Source organism: Ascoidea rubescens (assembly GCF_001661345.1).
Source record: "Ascoidea rubescens DSM 1968 unplaced genomic scaffold ASCRUscaffold_1, whole genome shotgun sequence".
Classification (NCBI taxonomy): Eukaryota; Fungi; Ascomycota; class Saccharomycetes; order Ascoideales; family Ascoideaceae; genus Ascoidea; species Ascoidea rubescens.
The window spans coordinates 1164846-1184894 of record NW_017962913.1 but is presented as its reverse complement, the minus strand read 5'-3'; the positions used below and the strand labels follow the sequence as shown (position 1 = coordinate 1184894).

Here is a 20049-nt window from a genome sequence, read left to right as displayed (position 1 = left end):
ACCGTTCAAATGGTACTAAAACTCTTTTATCACGTGGTTTATTTTATTTTTATTTTTTTGGTTTTTTGGTTTTGAAGTTTATTTGAAATTTTTTTGTTTGATTCAGTTGCAAAAGACAACTAGTCATCATGATAAGAAAACAAGCAAGAGAAAGAAGAGAATACTTGTATCGCAAGGCTCAGGAGCTCCAGGATGCCTCCTTGGTTGAAAAACGATTCAAGTTGAAAAAGGCCTTGGAGTTAGGAAAACCCTTGCCCAGGGAAATAGCCGACGATGAAAAATTGAAAAAAGACTTTATATATGACGAATCAATTCAGGACCAGTCCTTAATAGACGACGAATACTCTCTCTCTAGTGGAATTGTCGAGCCTAAGATAATAATCACAACCTCCAGAGACCCTTCCACAAAGCTATCTCAGTTCAGCAAAGAAGTCAAATTACTTTTCCCAAATTCAATAAGACTAAACAGAGGTAATTACATCATGTCCAGTCTTGTTAACGCTTGCAAAGCTGCAAATGCCACAGATATAATCATATTACACGAACATCGTGGTGTTCCAACCTCATTAACTGTCTCCCACCTTCCTCATGGTCCAACTGCTTTCTTTTCTTTGCACAATGTCGTATTGAGACACGATATCCCCAACGCCTCAAATCAATCCGAAAAGTATCCCCATCTAATCTTTGAAAATTTCACTTCAAAATTAGGTGTGAGAGCTACAACTATTCTAAAAAACTTGTTTCCTCCAGGTGTCAAACCCGATAGCAACAGATTAATAACCTTTAATAACGATGGTGATTTCATAAACGTAAGACAGCATACCTATATCAAAAGTAGAAATGATCTAGAAATACAAGAAATTGGTCCAAGATTTGAAATGCGATTGTATGAATTAAGATTAGGTACCCTAGACAATAAAGATGCAGATGTTGAATGGCAGTTGAGAAGATTTGTTCGTACTGCTAATAGAAAAGATTATCTTGCTGATTGATTAACGGTTGAAATCATAAAAAATCATTTTATATATACATACATACTTTAATGTATTCATTAAAACTAACCTTAAAATTTAGGATTGCTTGATTCCAACTTAACTATTTAATTAATTAATTAATTATTTGTTTATTTGTTTATTTACTTATTTATTTACAGGTGAGACCACTCTATTCAGTTATTAGCTGGTTTTATATTTCTTCATTTCTCCATGATTTCTTATGAGGTTCAAAGGCTCTACTTTTATATCTTCTCTCAACTATTTTCAAATCACCAGGTTTATTTTCCTGATTTATCTCCATTTTCTTAAATAATCTATCCTTGGTTTTAGATTGTATTTTATGGTATTCCTCTAGTCGTTTCCTTCTTTTCTCCTCTTGTTTATTTTCTTCTTCAATTGTTGGTCTCCATTTGGATTTTAAAATTCTTGTAACTGATTCAGGCGAAATCCCATAAAGCTTACTTAGCTCTTTAACCGTAACACTAGGGTCCTCTGTTTTAATTGTTCGAAGCATTTCCATTTGTTCTCGGCTCAATTTCTTTTGAGGATTCCACCTTTCATTCTTGAGTTTAATTTTAAAGGTCAATTGTTTTTTCATCCACTCAGGCGTAGATTTATTTTTGAACAATCTTTTAAGCTTTTGTTTTTCTTTAAGAATTTCTTCGGCACTGTATTCGTTATTAGACGCAATTATCTTATCCACATTGATTTTATTTTTGTTCAAATCCATTTTGTTAACAAATTCAAATTTTTCAGCATGGCTGTTGATCTTTTTCTTTTTTGATAAAAGTTTTTCACTTCCACTATCATTCTCCAATGTATTTCTATTTATAGTGGTATTTTTATTTTCACTGATACTTTTCTTTTTAGTGTTCTTGCCTTCAATTGTATTTTTCTGATCTAGCTTCTCAAAACTAGGTAGAACCCAACTGTTTTTCTTTGCTGGTAAAGACTCAGGAGCAGAAGAATCAGGAGAACCAGAGCCAGACGACGACAATGATGATGATGATGATGATGATGACGACGACGACTTTATCAACTTGTAAATCTTGTCTCGCACCCTTCCATTTAACCTTCGTCGATTATCCATTGAAATCGGATACCTGATTTTCTTGGGTGAAGAATAACTTCGCTGCTGCACACAATGCAACACCAAACTGGCAGCACAGGCAACAGAGGCAGCAGAACTACCCCAACTAGCTCCTGCTATGTCTGGCCATCCCAAACACCTTCCTACAACACTTCTCTTCCACATTATCGCCTCTTTCTCTTCCAGCTCCTTTTGATCTGTTTCCACCTGAAAAATCCAATAAAATTTTCCGGCTCCCACAAACACGGTCTCTCTCCTGCTTTTTATTGATGAATTTCTTTAGCTCATCACAGAAACAGCTCCACCAGTAAAGATTGTTCATGAGTTCTGCTGTCGATGTCTCTGTTGTCGAGCAAGTGCTGAAGAACTGCTACATTCCTTCAAAGGCTACTGCAAACACCATCAGGGTTTTGTCCTTCAACGTCAATGGAATCAGAACCCTCTTCAACTACCATCCTTGGAGCTCGTTCTCCAAGAACATGTCGTTTTTTTACAAGTTTTTAAAAGCTGACATTATATCTTTGCAAGAGTTGAAAATCAACAAAGAAAATGTGAGTGCTAGCTTGCTTCCAAGTATTGACGACTACTACTCCTTTATTTCTTTGCCTACCAGCAAAAAGGGCTACTCGGGAATTGGCCTATACGTTAGAAAACCCACAGAAGATGATTCACCAATGGTTGAAAATTTTCTCAGAATCAAAAAATGTGAAGAAGGTATAACTGGATTATTGCCTTGTTACGATTATAACCCCAGGGTTTTAAATGATAACGTAAAGAAAAACAGGAACAGGCTTTTTTCATATAAGGAATTGTATGAAAATAGCAGTATTGATTATAGCTTTAAAGAAACAAGTTTAATTGGTGGTTATCCAGATTTAAATGCTTTGAGTTTGTCTGTTGAAGAAGCCTTGGAATTAGATTCTCAAGGTCGCTGTTTGATCTTAGAATTGAATTTAAATTTGATCATAATATCCCTATACTGTCCTGCTAACTCTTTGAATTCTGAAGACGGTTTAAATTTCAAATATAATTTTATCAGAGTTTTGATCCAAAGAATTAAAATTTTGAAAAAAACATTAAACAAAGAAGTCCTTATTATGGGAGATATCAATATTTCAAGAGATTTATTCGATAGAGCTGATTCTTTAAATGAGTATTTACTAATCAAAGATTCTCAGACCACTAGTAATGGCAATCCCACTAATATTAATGCTTGCAATATTGATAATTTTAATTTCGATAAAGACTACTTGGACTCCTTTATTAAATCTGACATTTCAAGAATATTACTAAACTCAATCATAATTAATTCAAATTTAACCGAAAATGTTAAGATAGATAAAAATCTAAAGGTCATTTATCAAAATAATGCAAAAAGTAATCTACTCATTCTGGATAATGAAGAAATCAGTGATAACGGTTCTTCTGAAACTTATGACACAATATCTCTAGATAAAATCTTATATGATGTTATAAGGGAGAAACATGGAAACAAATTAAAACTATACACTTGCTGGAATACCCAACTAAACCATCGCCCCATTAACTATGGATCAAGAATAGATTTTATCTTAACTTCTCAATCATTTTTTGATAACTTTTTCGATACTGCAAATTTATTAACACACTTATATGGTTCTGACCATTGTCCAATTTATTCAGATTTTACAATAACTGAAAAAATTTATAACAATAACAATAATAGTAATAGTGATCATAAAAATTTAACCAAAAGTAATAACCATAATTTTCCAAAATTAGAAGCCAACACAAGGTACAAATTGAACAAAATTTCAATTATTGACTCATTGTTCAAGAAACCAAGCTTTAAGACTTCAATTTTATTCAAACAAGAACCTTTAGTTATAGAAAATAATATTGAAACTGATAAAGATATTATCAAAAAATCAAATGATTCAAATATAAATAATAACAACATTAAAAGCAATTATGATAAGAATGGTAATACTAAGATTATCAATGATAATAATGATAATAATGATAGCGAAAATGATGGTATTTTTGTAGTTGAGAATATTGAGAATGATAATACTAACAATGCTGATAATAAGGTTATTAAAGTAAATGAAAAACCCAAATTAAATACACTAGCATTAAACTCAATCAATAAATTCAATGCATCGCAGCCAAAAAGAAAATATGTCTATATGAGTAGAAAGTTAACAAATAATATTGACACTAATAAAAGTAAAACTCCATATTCAGATAAAAAGACAACAGTTCAAAAGAAAAACAAGCGACAAAAACCTATTGAGAGCTTCTTCAAACCCATTTCGAAAATTAAGGAAATACAAAAACAGAATGATAACTCATTGTTCATGACTGATCCTTTGGTGAATAGTAATTACAAAATAGAATTTATTGATATGACTAACGATGAAGATGATAAGGTCGACTCATCCATTACTCCAAATAATGCTGAAAACAAGTCAGATAGTTCTATTCAATCTCAAAAATCATTCAATATGAATACCAAAGGGGTTTTTGAAGGTGTTTATGGCAAGCCTCCTGTGTGCAAACACAATGATAAATGTGTTTTAAAAACTTGTAAGAACACCAAAAACAAAGGCAAGAAATTTTGGTGTTGTAGTAGAACTTCCAATGTGAAAAACCATAGTGAGGTTCATCCTGATATTAATTGTGGATTTTTCAAATGGGTAAATTAGACATTTAGTTTCTTTTTTTTTCTTTTCTGTATTTTATCGTGTTTTCTTTCTAGCAAGTTTCAATTGTGTTTTATCAATCATTCATTTATTATCAAATTTTGTTTTTGATTTGTAATGTTAATATTGGCTAATTTGGTTAATTCTTCGAGATTATTTGTCTCATTAACCATTTTCATACTAGCATAGATCTTTTCATCTGTCACTTCGTTTAAACCCAAAAAATCCAATTCAAATGTAGAGGACATTATGGAGTTTAGAAAGAGCAACTTATCATCTTTATGAATCCTAATGAACAAAAGATAGGAATTAGGCGAGTTTATAACTTTCAAATAATCAATTGGGGTTGATTCTCCCATTATACCAAAAAACTTTTTCAATATTTTGGATATCAAAGTTCTCCATGATATGTAGTCCATTGTTTCTAGAATTTTCTTTTGTAAAACTTCATTATTTCGGTGTTTCGGTGAAATGATTCTGCAGATATATAAAATGTTAGTTTTTGACCAAAAGAACAATCAGTTCCGTATGCACAAAAGGAAAACATACAATTGAATGGTCAAGTACCACCACTCCAGACCTTCATCTTCTATCTCAAAACCATCCAAAGAAACAAAAGCACTCATCTCCAGCAACTTCACTTGTAACTTTTTGTTGAGCAAATTCAACAAGTGCTTCACTCAGTACCTCAAAACTTTACAAATTGGTTTAGAATCCTGTCGTGATCTAGGTCTTTCGTGGAAATAAGGTCTAATGAATTGCTTAATCGGGTACATTTCCTATTTCGGTATTTCTGTTATCGCGGCGATAATTAAACCTCATCAGATGTTTATTTTGCTCAGATTAACCTTATGAAAATTGCTTTATCGAATTCGAGCACAAGACCCATTTTCCAATGGGTGTGTCTTAAACCGCTCGGCCAACTGCACAACAGAAGCGTTTTGCAAAAATAATTTGGTTAAGTAATCAAAAAGCAATTGATAATATATTGTTGTAGTCTAGAATAAAAGCAAGCTTTGTTGCTACACAATAGACTCCAGTTCTGTCTATTCATGAATGCAAACCTATTGTTACAAAAAACTGGAGCAATCCACCATTGTGGACTAACATCCCACCTCCAGCATAGAAAAGGAATATAAATTCAAAAAGCACATTCGTGTCACGTGATTTTTCTTACAAAACAATGCAATTCAAACCAATTCATCCAAGCTCAGGAGAAGAGCAAAACCAGCTAACTACTGCTCATATCGTCTACAAAATGTCTTCTCTTACAGCCAATGGTACTGAAAGACAGGGTCTGATTCAGCAAGAGACGATGATGGCTGCTGAATGGAAATATTTGACCGAAGAAAAGGCTAAGAATCTCAAGGCCTATTCAGATTCTTTGATCAAAGAACTATTTTTAACCGATTACAATGAGGACCCAACTGCTCTCTTTGATCTCTTTTACGAATTTCTTTATTCCATTAGAAATTTCGATCGCTTGAATTTGACCAGTGCAATTGTTGTTCTAGAGAAAATTTTTAAATACCATGATGATCCAAAAAAAACTGAGCTGATTTCTCTATTATTCATCAATGTCTTGAATTTGTTCCCTCCAAACCAAAGCTTATCCTCATTTCTTGCAAAGCTCTCAATAAATGATAAATTACTAGCAATTCATCTAACTTCTGAATATTACAGTAGCACTTATAACATAAACCTCAATAAAGTGAAAAGGCAGGAGTCTGTTATCTTGAGAGATCAATATATCCAAAAAAGATATAATTTATTACACGAATGTTCTGAAGGTTATTCAAAATTGATTGTTGAATTATATGAAGCAATTTCTTCAGATGATGCTCCTTACATGGTGGATTACACTTGGAGAGTTATTGAATCTTTAATTGGCCACTTCAGCTTGGATCCTAATAGGGTTCTTGATATTATATTGGACTTGTATATTAATAACATTTTAAAAAACTATCATTTTTGTATAGAACTTTTGAAAAGATCTTCTTGGTGGCCACTAGTTCCCTCTGATATATCATGCATCGAGAATCTTTCAACCGGTGGTTGTGATATTGCTGCTCAACTTATTGGTTTTAAACTAAACAATTATCTTTTTCTTGGAAGAGATATGCCAGAAACCTTTAAATGTTTAATTGCTGTTTTGATAAAAGAAGGTTTTATAAGTTTCGGTGCAATTTACTCTTATTTAAGTCCCAATGATGAGGCAATGAAAAAAATAGAATCTCAATATAAAGCATACATGGAAGATAAATCCTTTAAAGCTGGCGCATCCTTACTTGCTTTGGCTGCTCCCTTGAATGACGAAGAAGCAGACTCTTCTAATAAAACATCAAGAAACGATTCAAGAGGCAGAGAAAAGAACAAAGAGCCAAAAGATCCGTACAGAGAAATTATTGATTCTTTGAAAACAAATAATAAATATCAGTTATTAAAAGTCTTTTTAATGTGCGGACTTTATTGGCCTTCAATATTTATACTAGCTAAATATCCCTTTTTACCTAAAATTGATCCTGAAATTGCTTCTGCTATTCATCGTTTGATGAATCAATCAATTAAACCTTTATATGAAAAAGTTCATTCAATTCAAGATAAAGATTTAATTCAAAAACTCTTGGTTCCTAAAAGAGTTGCATTCACTAGATCTGATGACGGTATTGAATATGAAGACTACCTAATAACTACAATCGAGGTATTTTCTTTGCAAAAATCTCACACAAATAAAAAATTTGTATATTTCTATCATGAATGGAATAAAAAAATCCCTGAAATCAAAACTATTGAAGATTTATTTGTTGTTTGCAACGAATTTTTATCATTTTCTAGTGTCAACTTATACAAGGATGTTGAACTCATGACTAAATTAGTTAGAATTGGTTTATATGACTTAAACAACACGCCAAAAGATGATTATCACTCAAAATTAAATAAGTGGTTTGATTTTTTTAGAAAATTCATATTTCCTGCCATGCCACTTATAAAAGAAAACCCTTGCACTATTCAAGAAATATTCAAATTAATGGCAAAATTCCCACTTGATAAAAGATTTTCTTTATATGGAGGAATAAATTCAACTTTAAGGAAAAAAGATTTAGATATTAAAATTGCTTGCAATGCAGCCGAAAAAGAAACTAAAGATGTTCTTAAAAGATTGTCAAAGACAAATTTCCACCCAATGATGAGAAGATTAGCAAAAATTTCTTACGCTAATCCTTTATCTTGTTTTGAGGTTATTGTAACTCAAATTGAGAGTTACGACAACCTAATAGACCTAATTGTTGATGCTGCCAGATATTTCACTGATTATGGTTATGATGTTTTAACTTTTGTATTATTGATCAGATTGACTTCCAACAGAAATTCAATTCAGGATGATGGTATAAATGATAGACAATGGCTTCAGTCTTTAGTTACTTTTATTGGAAAATTATGCCAAAGATATGCCAAAGTGGATTTAAAAACTCTTTACACATTTATATTAAAGAAATTTCATTCTGGTGATAACACTGGTATAGTTATCTTTAAAGAGATGGTAAACTACATGAGTGGGATTAAACACATTTCTAATCTTACTTTGCTGCAAATTGAATATTTAGGATGTGGTCCTTGTTTGCAAAATATTGTGTTTAGCAATATTCAAGACAATAGAAATATATCTAAAAGATCAGGACTAAGATTATTAAACAATTTGATTGAACTTGATGCCATAAGCGAGTTATTTATTTTACTAACTAATTACCACAAGACTCAAATATTCGAAAATGAAAACCTTCATTACAAAATTTTGGCCAATAGAAATGATGAAACCAGTTCCTTACTCCACAGTTACTTGTCTTCTATTAATTATTTTTTGCATACTAAACAAATAGAAAGTTATATTATGCCTTTAAGCACATTAATTTCAGTATTTGGTGTCAGCACTGAATGGGCCTTTGAGTTATGGAGAAAGAGTCTTTCCAAATCCATTCAAAGAGAATTTCAAGAGGAAGAGCTAAATGAGCATAAACCTTGGACAAAAACTTTATACCCAATAATGAAGATGATAAAACTGAATATATCTTTGGTGAATTGGGATGTTATGGAAGTTGGTTTCTATACCACATTTTGGCAATTATCTCTCTATGATATAAATTTTCCTTCGGATAAATATAAAATGGAACAAAAACATATTAAAGATTCCATAAGTGGATTAACTGATGACATGAATAATTTGAAAAATGATCCAGAAGCCACTCTCTTTTCAATAGACGCCAAAAAGAAGTTGAAAGAAGAGTATGAAAGAATTTTGGAGGAGTTTCCAGATAGTATGCTCAAACATGAAATTCACTATAAATTTTCTATGAAAAGAATTGAAAACGAAAAAGATAGTTGGTTTAAAAATAATACCGGTGAGTCAGATGAAGTTACATTAACAAATAAAACTGATGAATTTCTTGAGTCTTGTATCCTCCCTCGTAGTATTCACTCTTTACTTGATGCATTATTCTGCGCAAAGTTTTTAAAATTATTATTGTCTTTAGGGTTCAGAAAATTCTACTTAGGAGTGTTAAAAGTGTTGTTTAAAGGGATCATTTCTTGTTCTTTATTTACATTTACTCCTGATGAGGCCGAAAATTTTGGAATCTTTTATTCCGAAATTTTCCAATCTTTAGATAATTGGAGAAATAAAGAAAACTTTGAAAAGGAATTTGGAAAAATTTCTAATGATGAAAGTTCGACCAGTCATCAGGAATTCCTTAAAAATTTGTTGGAAATTCATACTCTATCTTTGAGGGATATAAGTGTTGCTCTTGAAACTGATGATTATATGTATCGTCGAAATGCTATAACTTTCCTTAAAAATGTCATTACGGTTTATCCTGTTATTGAGGATCATTGTGAAAAATTACTTTATTTGATTGAAACTATTGCTCAGGATGAAAGAGAAGATATTAAATTGGCAGCAAATGCGTTAATTGTCCTTATCAGATCTCGTGAAAAAAAATGTATTCATATGTTGGAATCTTATGAAATGGATAAGGCGGATGAAGGGCAACAAAAAGTTAAGAGAAAGATTCTGAAAGATTCTCTAGTTAGCTCCAAAAAGACAGAAGCTAAGTTTCCAACTGGTCCTAAATCATCCTCTATAGTTTCCAGATCATCTTCGCGATTATCCCAAAATGAGGCAAAAGAACCCCTGAAAAAATATATGGATGTTATGTTGCAAACTGTTAATAAAGAAAAAAAAGAAAATTTGGTTAGTCCACCTGCTAAATCAGTTTTGAAAATAAAACCAGAAGATAAGGAAGCAGCTGAAAAACCATTGTCTAATGTACCGAAATCAGAAAGCCCTACTGAACTAAAGAAGGTCAAACTGTCTAGTACATTGCTGGATATTCCAGCAAATACAGCTTCCATAATACCTTCAGAGAACGAGGAAACAAAGGATAATGTTTTAACTACTGAAAAGAATTCACCGCTTGAAGTTGTTGAGGGTGGGGATACCAGTGAGAAAAAAACTCAACCATTGCCCAACAATGCTAAAAAACAACCAGATCATCAGCCTAGAATTACAAAACCAAGCAGTAGTTATAATCGAAACAGAACTCCAGCAAAAGGAGAAAGAAATCCTGGTGGTTACTCACAAAACTATCAAAGATCCTCTAGTTATGGAAGCAGATACGATAGTGGAGGTCGCCCGAGCCGTGGAAGAGGAAACCGAAGATATAACCATTAATTTTATTTATATATGTTTCAAATTATACTGATAAAAGAAACGTGTATATGCATTTCTCAAAATAATTTTTTACGATTTATTTTTTATACATTTTTAATAAAATCATTTCAGCCGGATCTTGATCTGGTTCAATCCATTCAAAATTTTCACCTCTTGTAGACCAAAATTGATAAAACTGTCTCTCTGTTTCTTTTGTTCTTAAAATCATTTTTCTATTTCTCAAATTTTTGATTATAAATTTAAGTAGCTCTAGTTCTTCTTCATTTTTTGGTTTTGTCTGATCAATTGAGTTTATTTCTTTAATGTCATCGATATGATTTTCAAGGAAAAACTCAATATTGAAATTGTTATTTGCTCTAAAGTGGTTGAGGCTTTTCAAGCCATTATTTTTTGAACTATTTGATGAGCCGATTAAATGATAATTTTCAACATTCAAATCATAAAATTCATCAAAATAAGTAATAATTCTATTAATCATTAACAATTCGTTTTGGTGTATTATACAACGAAACCAATTTGTTCCATTTAACCATTTTATTCTAGAGGTTTGTTTTAAGAAAAAATTAGAAGAAAAGAGTAAAAAAAAGCCAATGTTCATGGAATATTGAATTAACATTAAACCAATGTTTAGGTATGTTGATGAAAGAAATATAATCTGTGATAGAGGAAGAAGTATAATCGAAACAGCCGATAATGGGATAATAAAATTTGCAATAAATTTCGATTTCAAAAACTTTGTATAGTTTGAATCCTTTCCATACAATAAATCGACTATTTCAAAGGAAGAAATAAAATTATCAAAAGGGACTGACTTTTCATTTTTGAGGAGCTGTCTCAATGATAGATATATCAACTTTTCACTTATTGGAGCATTGTGATTAATGGCATGGGACACATAGCTGGATATCATTTTAATTGTGTTTTCATTTTTTGGTATTGGATCAGTGATGAGATACTTTCTAAGAATAAATTCATTATCCTTATCCAAGAGAAACGATCTAATGGAGTTGTTTTTTGTTAAGCATTCATAGAGAAAATCGTCTACTTTCTCAGGAGCTTCGCTCTTCAGTTGTGGTTTATTGCCTCTGTTAAATCGTGTAGCAACTTGGTTTCTTGAACCAGTCAACAAAGTGTGTTCCAACTTCCTGCAGTTTTCTATCAAATCAATCAGAAGTTGCTGCAAATATCTTTTATCTCTGGCGGCTAAGTTGTAGACATTATAGATACCAAAGCGCTGAACATACTTTTCACCTAGCTTTCTGTAATCAATAGGGGCAAACTGGCTGCAGATTCTGGTAAAACATAAACGATGTCGTTGGAATACAGGAGAGTGTGCAAATATTCTTGAATCAGCAAATCCTATACAGCTTGATTTGCTGATGAACATAGTACTGTGTTGTTCCACGAGTTTGTGAGAGAAAGAAGCAGTGGTTTTGTTTTGTGCTTCATTCGGGAAAAGCCAATTGGAGGCCTCAGAGAATAAATGCTACGTGAAACCAGATTCAGAACAGAACTGGGTTGGTGCTCATTGTCTTGATATTAATTATTAAACTGTTATTCATTATATAAACGAAAATGCCTTTGGAAGTGAAATAGATTTAACAAAGAGTAAAAGAAATAAAAAAGCACAAAAGTAACAAAAAAAATTCCAGAATTTAAAGCTCAGAAACGCAGACTCTAGAAAACCCACTGAACATTCTTTGCTCAGTCTCTGTGATTGAGGAAACTGGCGATAGGTTAACAGCTAAAGAGGTGAATTCATCGTCGAAGTTGCTTGCCTCCATTTCGTCTCCAACGTTAACTTTGAAGGGAGACTCGACGTTACCTTTGATCAATTCTTCAAAATCGATTGACTCGAAAAATGGCTGTTCCATGATATCGAGAGCATCTCTCTCACTACTTCCCAATCTCTTTCTGAAATTTTTTTCCAATAGTTTGCTTATTAAATCTAGAAGATTATAAGGCATGGCTGGAGGAAACTCGGGCTCATCATATAAAATCGAGTTGTTCAATTCCAATTCATCATCAGAGAAATTTCCAAAGGGGGTCTTTTGCAAAACCATTATATAAATTAAGACTCCAAATGCCCACCAATCCACAGATTTATCATAATCTTTAACCTCAACTAATTCGGGTGCCATGTAATCAGCTGTTCCACAAAATGATGTTGTGAAATTTCCGTAACCCATATTGTCTTTACACAAACCATAGTCTGCTATCTTAATATGCCCATCTTTGGTTAACAAAATGTTTTCCAACTTCAAATCACGATAAACTATTCCTTGATCATGCAAATATTTTAATCCTAAAAGAATTTCTGCGGCGAAAAAACGAGTTATTCTTAGATTGAATTTATCCTTTTGAACATGGAACATTAAATCTCCTCCGGAGGCAAACTCCATTACAAAGTAAATTCTAGTTCGAGTGTGAAAAGAGCAATACATTTTTGTTAAAAATGGATTATTTGATTTATTAGCGATTAAATACATCTTTTGTTCTTGTCTAAGTTCCTTTATCTGGTGATCATCAACAATCGATTTCTTCTTAAGCATTTTAATCGCACAAAGTTTCTTTGATCTATTGGATTGAGCAAGCATGACTTTACCAAACTGTCCTCTTCCCAAAACTTTGATGTATGTAAAATCCTTAACACGATATCTATTTTTTCGTTTTTTCTTAGTATGAGTTTCGTCAAAAGCCTCTTGAAAATTTTGTTTTTCATTAGTCTTCACTTTGGTTAATTGAGAAGAAACCAAAGCAAATTTTTCATCGAATTTTTTCTCAACCTTATTATCAAATTTATTATCAAATACATTATCAAACACGTTATCAAATCTGAATTCATCTTCAATTTTAACCTCATTATCAACTTTGGCAGAAACAATCGTTTTTCCTTCATATTGTATATTATCCTTACCAAAGGTGTCTTCATCATTTCTAAATGGATTGTTTGATATCTCAGAAGTTTGCTGATTTTCATCTTCAAAGTACTCATTTTTATTTTGGTTTGGATTTTGAGTAAGCTGAAGTGAGTCAACCCTACTGATTAGATCATCCATGTTAAATACTTTCTTGTGATTAGTTTCATCTTCCTTGAAATCTGTGTCATTTTCTTTTTCCAAAACTAAATTATTGTCTTTCCCGGCCCATAATTGATACTCTTTATCAAATTTATTGAGTTCATAGCAATTTTTTTTATATTCTGCAGAGTTTTCTAAATCAAAATCTTTAGATAAAGTTATTTTTGGCAATTGAAGAAGAGGTAAAACTTCGGCGCTCAAATTAGTCATGGTAGAAATATCTGAGTGGTTTGTTAAGGATGTACTTAAAAAATCTTGAGGTTCTAATTCATTGTTTTTTAAAATTTCATTATTTTCATTATTTTCATTATGTTCATTGTTTTCATTGTTTCCGTTATATCTTAAAATTGCATTATTTTCATTATTTTGTGAATTTTGGTCATTATAATTCAGAGCATGATTATTTTGAAAATAATTTTCAGGTTGATATCTTTCATAACCCTGAATTTGATTTTGAGGTATGAATTGTGATTGATTTGAGAAATTCTGATTGTTTGGAGGCTGATATTTGTCTTGCAATGTAGATTGATAGGGAATCGGGAAAGTGTTTTCAATGTTAGATGGGTATTGATTTTGGAGTTGATAAGTTTGCTGAATTTGATTTTGGTTTTTGTACTGATTTTGGTTTTGATTTGGAGGGTAGTATTGATTTTGATATTGATATTGGTTTTGATATTGGGATTGAGTTTGGTTGGAATATTGGTTTTGATTTGGATGGTAGTATTGATTTTGAGGTTGGTATTGATTCAGGGGTTGATATTGGTTTTGATATTGATTTTGCGGTGTTGTTGGAGTAATTGTTGATGTTGATGATGATGTTGTTGTTGGTGCTATTGGTGCTATTGGTGCAGTTTGTGGATGATAAGCAGTACAATAAGTGGGGTTAACGACATTAATAGAACATTGATCCAGATGACATAACAAATGACAATTTTTACATTTCCAGCATTGAAATCTGAGTAACTGGTTACATAGAAAACATCTTTCGATCGTGTTTATATAAGTATTGACTAATTCATGATTGAATTTGACTAAGGGTTTTTCTTTTTTTTCGAACAAAGCATCCTTACGGTTTATTCGATGATGAAGTTTAGGATTGTTTTGGTTAGGTTTATATTGTGGTTTTGAATTTGAGCTTTGATTACTATCGAATTCAAAAGCTAGTTCAATTTTTCCATAGGGTTCAAGTTCAAACCAGCAGAATTTTATTTTATTTGAGATATCAGAGGGGAGAATATTTCTTGTTTCAAAGTGGATGGTATCAACGGAATCTCTATCTCTTTTTTGATTGAATTGGGGTGGAAAAGTAGAAGTAGGAGAAGTAGGAGTAGGAGTGGAAGAGTTGAAATCTGTGTTAATAGTTGAGCTATCGTTGATTAAAAAGGGATTTTTGAAGCTGCCAGTTTCATTTGCAGGCAACCAGTTATTGATTTGGTTAAGATTTTTGACTTTATTTCTTCTCAAGTCTTCTACAATGTCACTAAGAATAAACCAGATGTAGCTGATTTCTTCATATTTTTTGTCTTTTAGATCAAGGATGGAGATTTCTAGTTCGTTTCCTTTGGCAATTTTCAAGGTGTATGTTGAGTTCCAGAGGCCATTTGTGATTTGAGGCGTTTCACTGAGTTGTTTGCCGTCGATTCTAAAGACGATTTTTGATTTGGTTGAGTTGTCGTAGGGAGATTGAGCAGCGTCATTGTGAATTAGATTTATGGCGGAGTTAATGTGAACTTTCAAAATACCGGATAAGGGTTTTCTCATGTTGTTTGTGTTCATTAGTTTGATATCTTTGTCAAACTCATTGTTTTTGATGTGTAAATCCTTGTATACTTTGAGGGCAGTTTTTAGGAGGTAAAGTTTTCTTTTTGATTCAGAGACATGAATTTTAGCTTGATTGACCATTATGTAGTTTGAGCGTTTGTTGTAGGATTCTTGGAACCGGAGAGAGGCTAGTAGGAGATTGTTTTCGACCTGTAGTTTGTAGTTTAACAATTCGAGCATGTACTCGATTTTATGACCCAAAGAAGGGTTGTTTTCTTTGACAAGATCCAATCTGTTTAGGTACATTGGATTGAATAGTCTGTTTGCTCTATCGCCTGAGTTTTGGTTGGGAAGAGTGGTGATGGTGTTATTTGAAGTGTTTTTATTGTTGTTGTTAGTGATGGGGCTATCTAGGGGGATTTTTGAAGGCAAGGAGGGAGGAATATTTGAAGAAGCATTGTAGAAAGGAGAATTAGAGGTGGAAGAGAGTGGAGAGTGAGAAGAAGGAACATCAAAGGGAGGAGGTTTTCTCTTCATGGAACCACTTGTGGACATTGGCTGGATCTGGAATTGAAGAGAGGCTCGATTGATACGAGCCTGGAGCTGGATGATGGACTGCTCGTAGTACCTGATGTTCCTCTGGGCCTGAGCAATAACGCTGTCGCAGCGTTGTTTAACATTGGCAGAGGCCCTGGGACTGTTTTTCATCTTGAGCGAAGACTGGATAATCATTTTCTCTTTGAGCAATTTCGACCTGATCTCCTCAAGAGACGAGGAGCCAGTGGAGTTGGGAGGAATAGAGGTCTTCATGTTGTTGCTGGCGAATAAGCTCCTTCCTCAGATTGACATTGTTTTAACTTGAAGCTACAACCTTGAGTATAAATACGATCCAGCGAACAAAGAGTCGAGGGCTGTGGGAGAGCAGAGTATCTTTAAATAGCGAGCACAGTTCAAGGCAGATCACCAGCTGGAGGCAAGAGCAGAGGAGATCAGAGCGCGAGGACACCGTTGTGGTGCTATTTCTGGCCGAGCGCCCACCGGCAGGTCGCACCTTTTTCTCGGGCTCAGGCCTCATGGCTGAGCCGTGCTGCGGAACTTGCAGCAGCAACTGCAGTTGGCGACAGGGCACACGACATGGCTTGCAAACCACTCTTCGGCGTGGCTGCAGTGCATACCGTGGTGGCAGCTCAAGCAGATGGTAGCCCACTGGCGGTGGTCTGTCGCCAGCGAGCCGAGGGGGAGGAGGCAGATGCCGCACTTCGGCAAGGGCGCGTTGCAGTTGGAGCACAGAATCCTCTCTGCGCTGCCGCCGCTGGGCCCGTGCCGCTGGGTCGCAAACTTGTAGTGGCCCTGCGTCTTGCTCTGCTTGCCCTGCTTCTCACGCAGACCCAGCGTGCTGTCGAACACGCTCTTGTTGCACTTCAAGCACTGGAGGAACAACTGCCTGGGTCTGATAACCACCTTGGCCTCGCCACTCACGCTGTCCACACTCAACTGCCTTCGCTTGATGTCGAACTTGGCCCTCAACTTGTACTGCCTCAACCGGTTCAAGTACTGCACATAGCACTCCACCCAGTATCCCACTCGCTCGTCCTCAAAGTACCTGGGCACCCCGTAGCTGCTGAGAAGCACTGCAGTCTGGAGGTCGTTGCTCGAATCAATGTAGTTCTGCAAGAGACTGATCCCATCTATCGTCAACCCACACAACAACAACCCTTCCAACTTCCCCATCTTGCTCATCTCCTTGCTCATCGTCTCGAGATACGTGCTCAATTGCTTCCCATTTAAAAACCTGAATGCAATCCTCAACTTTTCCTTCAACGGCAACGAGGGCTCGTCGAGAACCTGCGACCAGTCTCTGTCAGCAATGTACGCAAATATTCCTCGCAAGTATGGATCGTCCAACTCTGTAGCCAACTTTCGACACTGGTTTTTCCACTCGGTGTTGGTCTCTGCCAACTCCACTCCATTGTTGAACGAAAAGTACGCTGAGATTGCCGCTGCCAATATCTTGTACTCTTGTATTTGCGACGACCTCAATATGTGGATGGCTGATTCAATGTCATCGCGAAACACTGCTCTTCCCGCTGCCTTTGCCCACTCTTCGTTGTTCTTCAACTTTTCAACCTTTTGCACAAATTCCTGGTTGCTATCATACGCATCCAATAGATACAAGCACAACTTTCTTTGCAACTTCTTGTTCTTGTTCTCTATTGACGAGATGTTCTTGTTCAAATTATCAATCTTGATCAATATCCCCTTGATCGCATCCAAATAACTCTCCGGATTCACATTCGAGAAGAACGTCCCGTTGAATCTCTTGTTTTTCAATAACCGCTGGTACTTGTACCCGTACGTATCATCAATTCCCTCCCAGATATCTCGTACTCCCAAAAAGCTTAAATCATACCCTTTGTAGCTGAAAAGTTCTCGGTTTCTTTCACAGTAATGGAACCATTTCCATACAACTTCCAACTCGTTCACAGTTCCTTCCGACACTCGTTCAGACCCTGACCCGTAATTAATACTCCGGATAATATCCTGGTTCATTTCAAAATCAAGCTGGTATCCAGCCTCGGCAAGCACTCGGATCGTAACTGATGAATCCTTTTCCAACACACTACTATGGCTCCTAGATGATTCCTCCCGAAATATAGTCTCTTCTTTGACCCTTGGTGATAATGGCGAATTCATCATATCATTGGATCCAACACTGAAATTCTCTCGATTTGGCTCATTTTCAACCATATTATAGTTCTCAAACTTCTTCATCTTCTTCATTTCCTCCAACTCACTCAAGCCTCCCAGATTTCTCAATTTGTTCAATATCGCTTCACCCGAATTCTTCTTCTTCCGTTTCTCGTTTCCAATCACTATACTCTGGTAATAATTATTATTTCTCTCAATAATCTTAGAAACAAACAATCCATATGGCCCCGACGTGATTATATCATTTCGAACTGAAAACTTGCAAAAATCTTGCCCTTCAACCAACGAATACCGAATTGCATTTCCAGATCTCTTCAAACAAACAACGCTTGTAGAATTGTAATAATTCCCATTCCTAGCATAATCAAACGATATAAAATTCCCCAACTCATTCCTATCATTCACATCATACACCTTATTAACATACAACTTTTCAATATTAATCATTTTTTTCTTGCTCTTATCGCCATCAACACCCTTATCTATCTTCAATTTGCCTGTCTTATCTTCACCCGATGCAAATGAAAGAAAATATCGCCGTATTGTACTCTTTTTCTGATTTCCAGAATCAAATTTATGATATAAACTCGAAACTTCAAGCTTATTAGTAGACGAATATCTAAAGCAAAAACTCTGTTGTTTATCCACATTCATACCGGAAAAATCAAGCTTTAAAATTTGATTGCCAGAATTAGAATCAACTATCGTAGACGATGAAGTATTCGAAACATGGACTTTCTCATGGAAAAAACTCAAATTTGCATTAATCGAATTCGAATTGCCATTTGCATTTATACCAGAATTCGCATCACCATTAGAAAGTTGTGTTGAATTGCCGTTATGATTATGATTATGATTATGATTATGATTATGACTATAACCATAACTATTATTGGAATTCAGATGGGAATTCAAATTCGAATTCAAACTCGGATTCAATTCAACCAACCCTGTAATCTTTCTTGTATCCCAAATTGCAAGCCCATCCTCCGATGATGTGCTAAAAAGGTAAGGAATCAATGGATCAAATGTTATATCATTAGTATATTTCGTTCGAATCTCAAATGTCGGCTTGCTATAACTTGGTGTCCTTATGTCGTATTGAAATAACTTGTTATGTGTTCCAGTTAGCAATCTATTAGGAATCTTATTGAGAAATTTCACTGATAAAACCCCATCGTTGATAAGATTATTATAAACGCTTTTTTTATTATCCTTAATATCGTATACCAATAAACTGGGATTACTTCGGGTTTTATCTAAAGCTATAGCAATATTATTATTTGTATTAAATGAGATCGAATTACACGTCCTAGGAATATTCTGATTAAATGATGTATCTTCATAATTAGAAGTCATACTGAACACTTTGACTGTTCCATTATTATGCCCAGTTCCAACTGTGCCAAACTGGCTAGACCCATCAAAGCACGATATAGAGGGTATCTTTTTCCTATTAACTCTTTCCAATTCCTCAAAAACATTCTACAAAACAAAAAGTTAGTCATTAATGTAACCAGTAACAAAGGGTTGCTTAATAAAAAAAAAAGAGATGGATAAAGCTTACCTCATTGTAATAGTTAGACTGGAAGAGAGAGATCTCGTCGCAACTAAAACCAACAGATAAAAAGTACTCCAAGGAGTCGTTACTCCATGCATCAATTCTTCTTATAGAAGACATCTTTGTGAGAGCTGTGAGAACAAGGTTATGGTGGTAAATAATAACACCAACACTGTGAGATAAACAAATCGGAGAAAAGCTGAAGAAGACGGAAGAAGCTTAACCTTTCACTGGAGATAGAACAATGAGAGTATGCTATTTCATGAGTTATTCGAAAAAGCATAAAGATATAAAAAGAATAGCAACTAGAAGATAATTACTATGTCACAGTTTCATCTGGGAACTGAAGTTTAAAAAGTAGAAGTATATATTGAAATATAAAAGAACAATATTCTATACACAAAATTCAATGTAGTTGATAAAATTTCTAAAACAGGCTAGAAA

The 20049-nt window shown here is 34.2% G+C and overlaps 8 protein-coding genes across 8 annotated transcripts; 3 read left to right on the top strand and 5 right to left on the bottom strand.

Moving 5' to 3' along the window:
* Nucleotides 1–128: 128 nt before the first annotated feature.
* Nucleotides 129–992, top strand: IMP4 (snoRNA-binding rRNA-processing protein IMP4; the record flags this gene model as incomplete). Its single annotated transcript, XM_020191430.1, has 1 exon — nt 129–992. The coding sequence occupies one exon, from the start codon at nt 129–131 to the stop codon at nt 990–992; it is 864 nt and encodes a 287-aa protein (XP_020050023.1).
* Nucleotides 993–1185: 193 nt separating this feature from the next.
* RRG9 (mitochondrial ribosome assembly protein RRG9) lies at nt 1186–2085 on the bottom strand (the record flags this gene model as incomplete). The annotated part of the gene is made up of 1 exon (XM_020191185.1): nt 1186–2085. One exon carries the CDS (start codon nt 2083–2085, stop codon nt 1186–1188), a length of 900 nt encoding a protein of 299 aa, XP_020050022.1.
* Nucleotides 2086–2405: 320 nt separating this feature from the next.
* APN2 (DNA-(apurinic or apyrimidinic site) lyase APN2) lies at nt 2406–4772 on the top strand (the record flags this gene model as incomplete). The annotated part of the gene is made up of 1 exon (XM_020194283.1): nt 2406–4772. One exon carries the CDS (start codon nt 2406–2408, stop codon nt 4770–4772), a length of 2367 nt encoding a protein of 788 aa, XP_020050021.1.
* Nucleotides 4773–4810: 38 nt separating this feature from the next.
* POP8 (ribonuclease P) lies at nt 4811–5743 on the bottom strand. The gene is made up of 2 exons (XM_020195257.1): nt 5319–5743; nt 4811–5246 (listed from the first exon to the last, which is right to left on the bottom strand). Exons 1-2 carry the CDS (start codon nt 5393–5395, stop codon nt 4850–4852), a joined length of 474 nt encoding a protein of 157 aa, XP_020050020.1. The 5' UTR covers nt 5396–5743; the 3' UTR covers nt 4811–4849.
* Nucleotides 5744–6083: 340 nt separating this feature from the next.
* On the top strand, nt 6084–10612 carry THO2 (Tho2p; the record flags this gene model as incomplete). The annotated part of the gene is made up of 1 exon (XM_020192321.1): nt 6084–10612. A coding segment is annotated over one exon (4411 nt), but the record flags the coding sequence as incomplete, so codon positions are not given.
* ASCRUDRAFT_67786 (uncharacterized protein) lies at nt 10571–11881 on the bottom strand (the record flags this gene model as incomplete). The annotated part of the gene is made up of 1 exon (XM_020191429.1): nt 10571–11881. One exon carries the CDS (start codon nt 11879–11881, stop codon nt 10571–10573), a length of 1311 nt encoding a protein of 436 aa, XP_020050018.1.
* Nucleotides 11882–12149: 268 nt separating this feature from the next.
* Nucleotides 12150–16145, bottom strand: PKC1 (protein kinase C; the record flags this gene model as incomplete). Its single annotated transcript, XM_020190075.1, has 3 exons — nt 12150–13169; nt 13764–15670; nt 15929–16145. 3 exons carry the CDS (start codon nt 16143–16145, stop codon nt 12150–12152), a joined length of 3144 nt encoding a protein of 1047 aa, XP_020050017.1.
* A 261-nt stretch (nt 16146–16406) lies between these two features.
* Nucleotides 16407–19725, bottom strand: SEA4 (Sea4p; the record flags this gene model as incomplete). The annotated part of the gene is made up of 2 exons (XM_020191428.1): nt 16407–19529; nt 19612–19725. The coding sequence occupies 2 exons, from the start codon at nt 19723–19725 to the stop codon at nt 16407–16409; spliced, it is 3237 nt and encodes a 1078-aa protein (XP_020050016.1).
* Between the last annotated feature and the right edge of the window lie 324 nt (nt 19726–20049).

Bases quoted from the DNA above. Each gene is read 5' to 3' on its own strand.
- POP8 (XM_020195257.1), bottom strand. From the start codon at position 5,395: ATGAGTGCTTTTGTTTCTTTGGATGGTTTTGAGATAGAAGATGAAGGT. The intron at 5,247-5,318 runs GTATGTTTTCCT...ATATATCTGCAG, and splicing joins TGGTACTTGACCATTCAATT to AATCATTTCACCGAAACACC.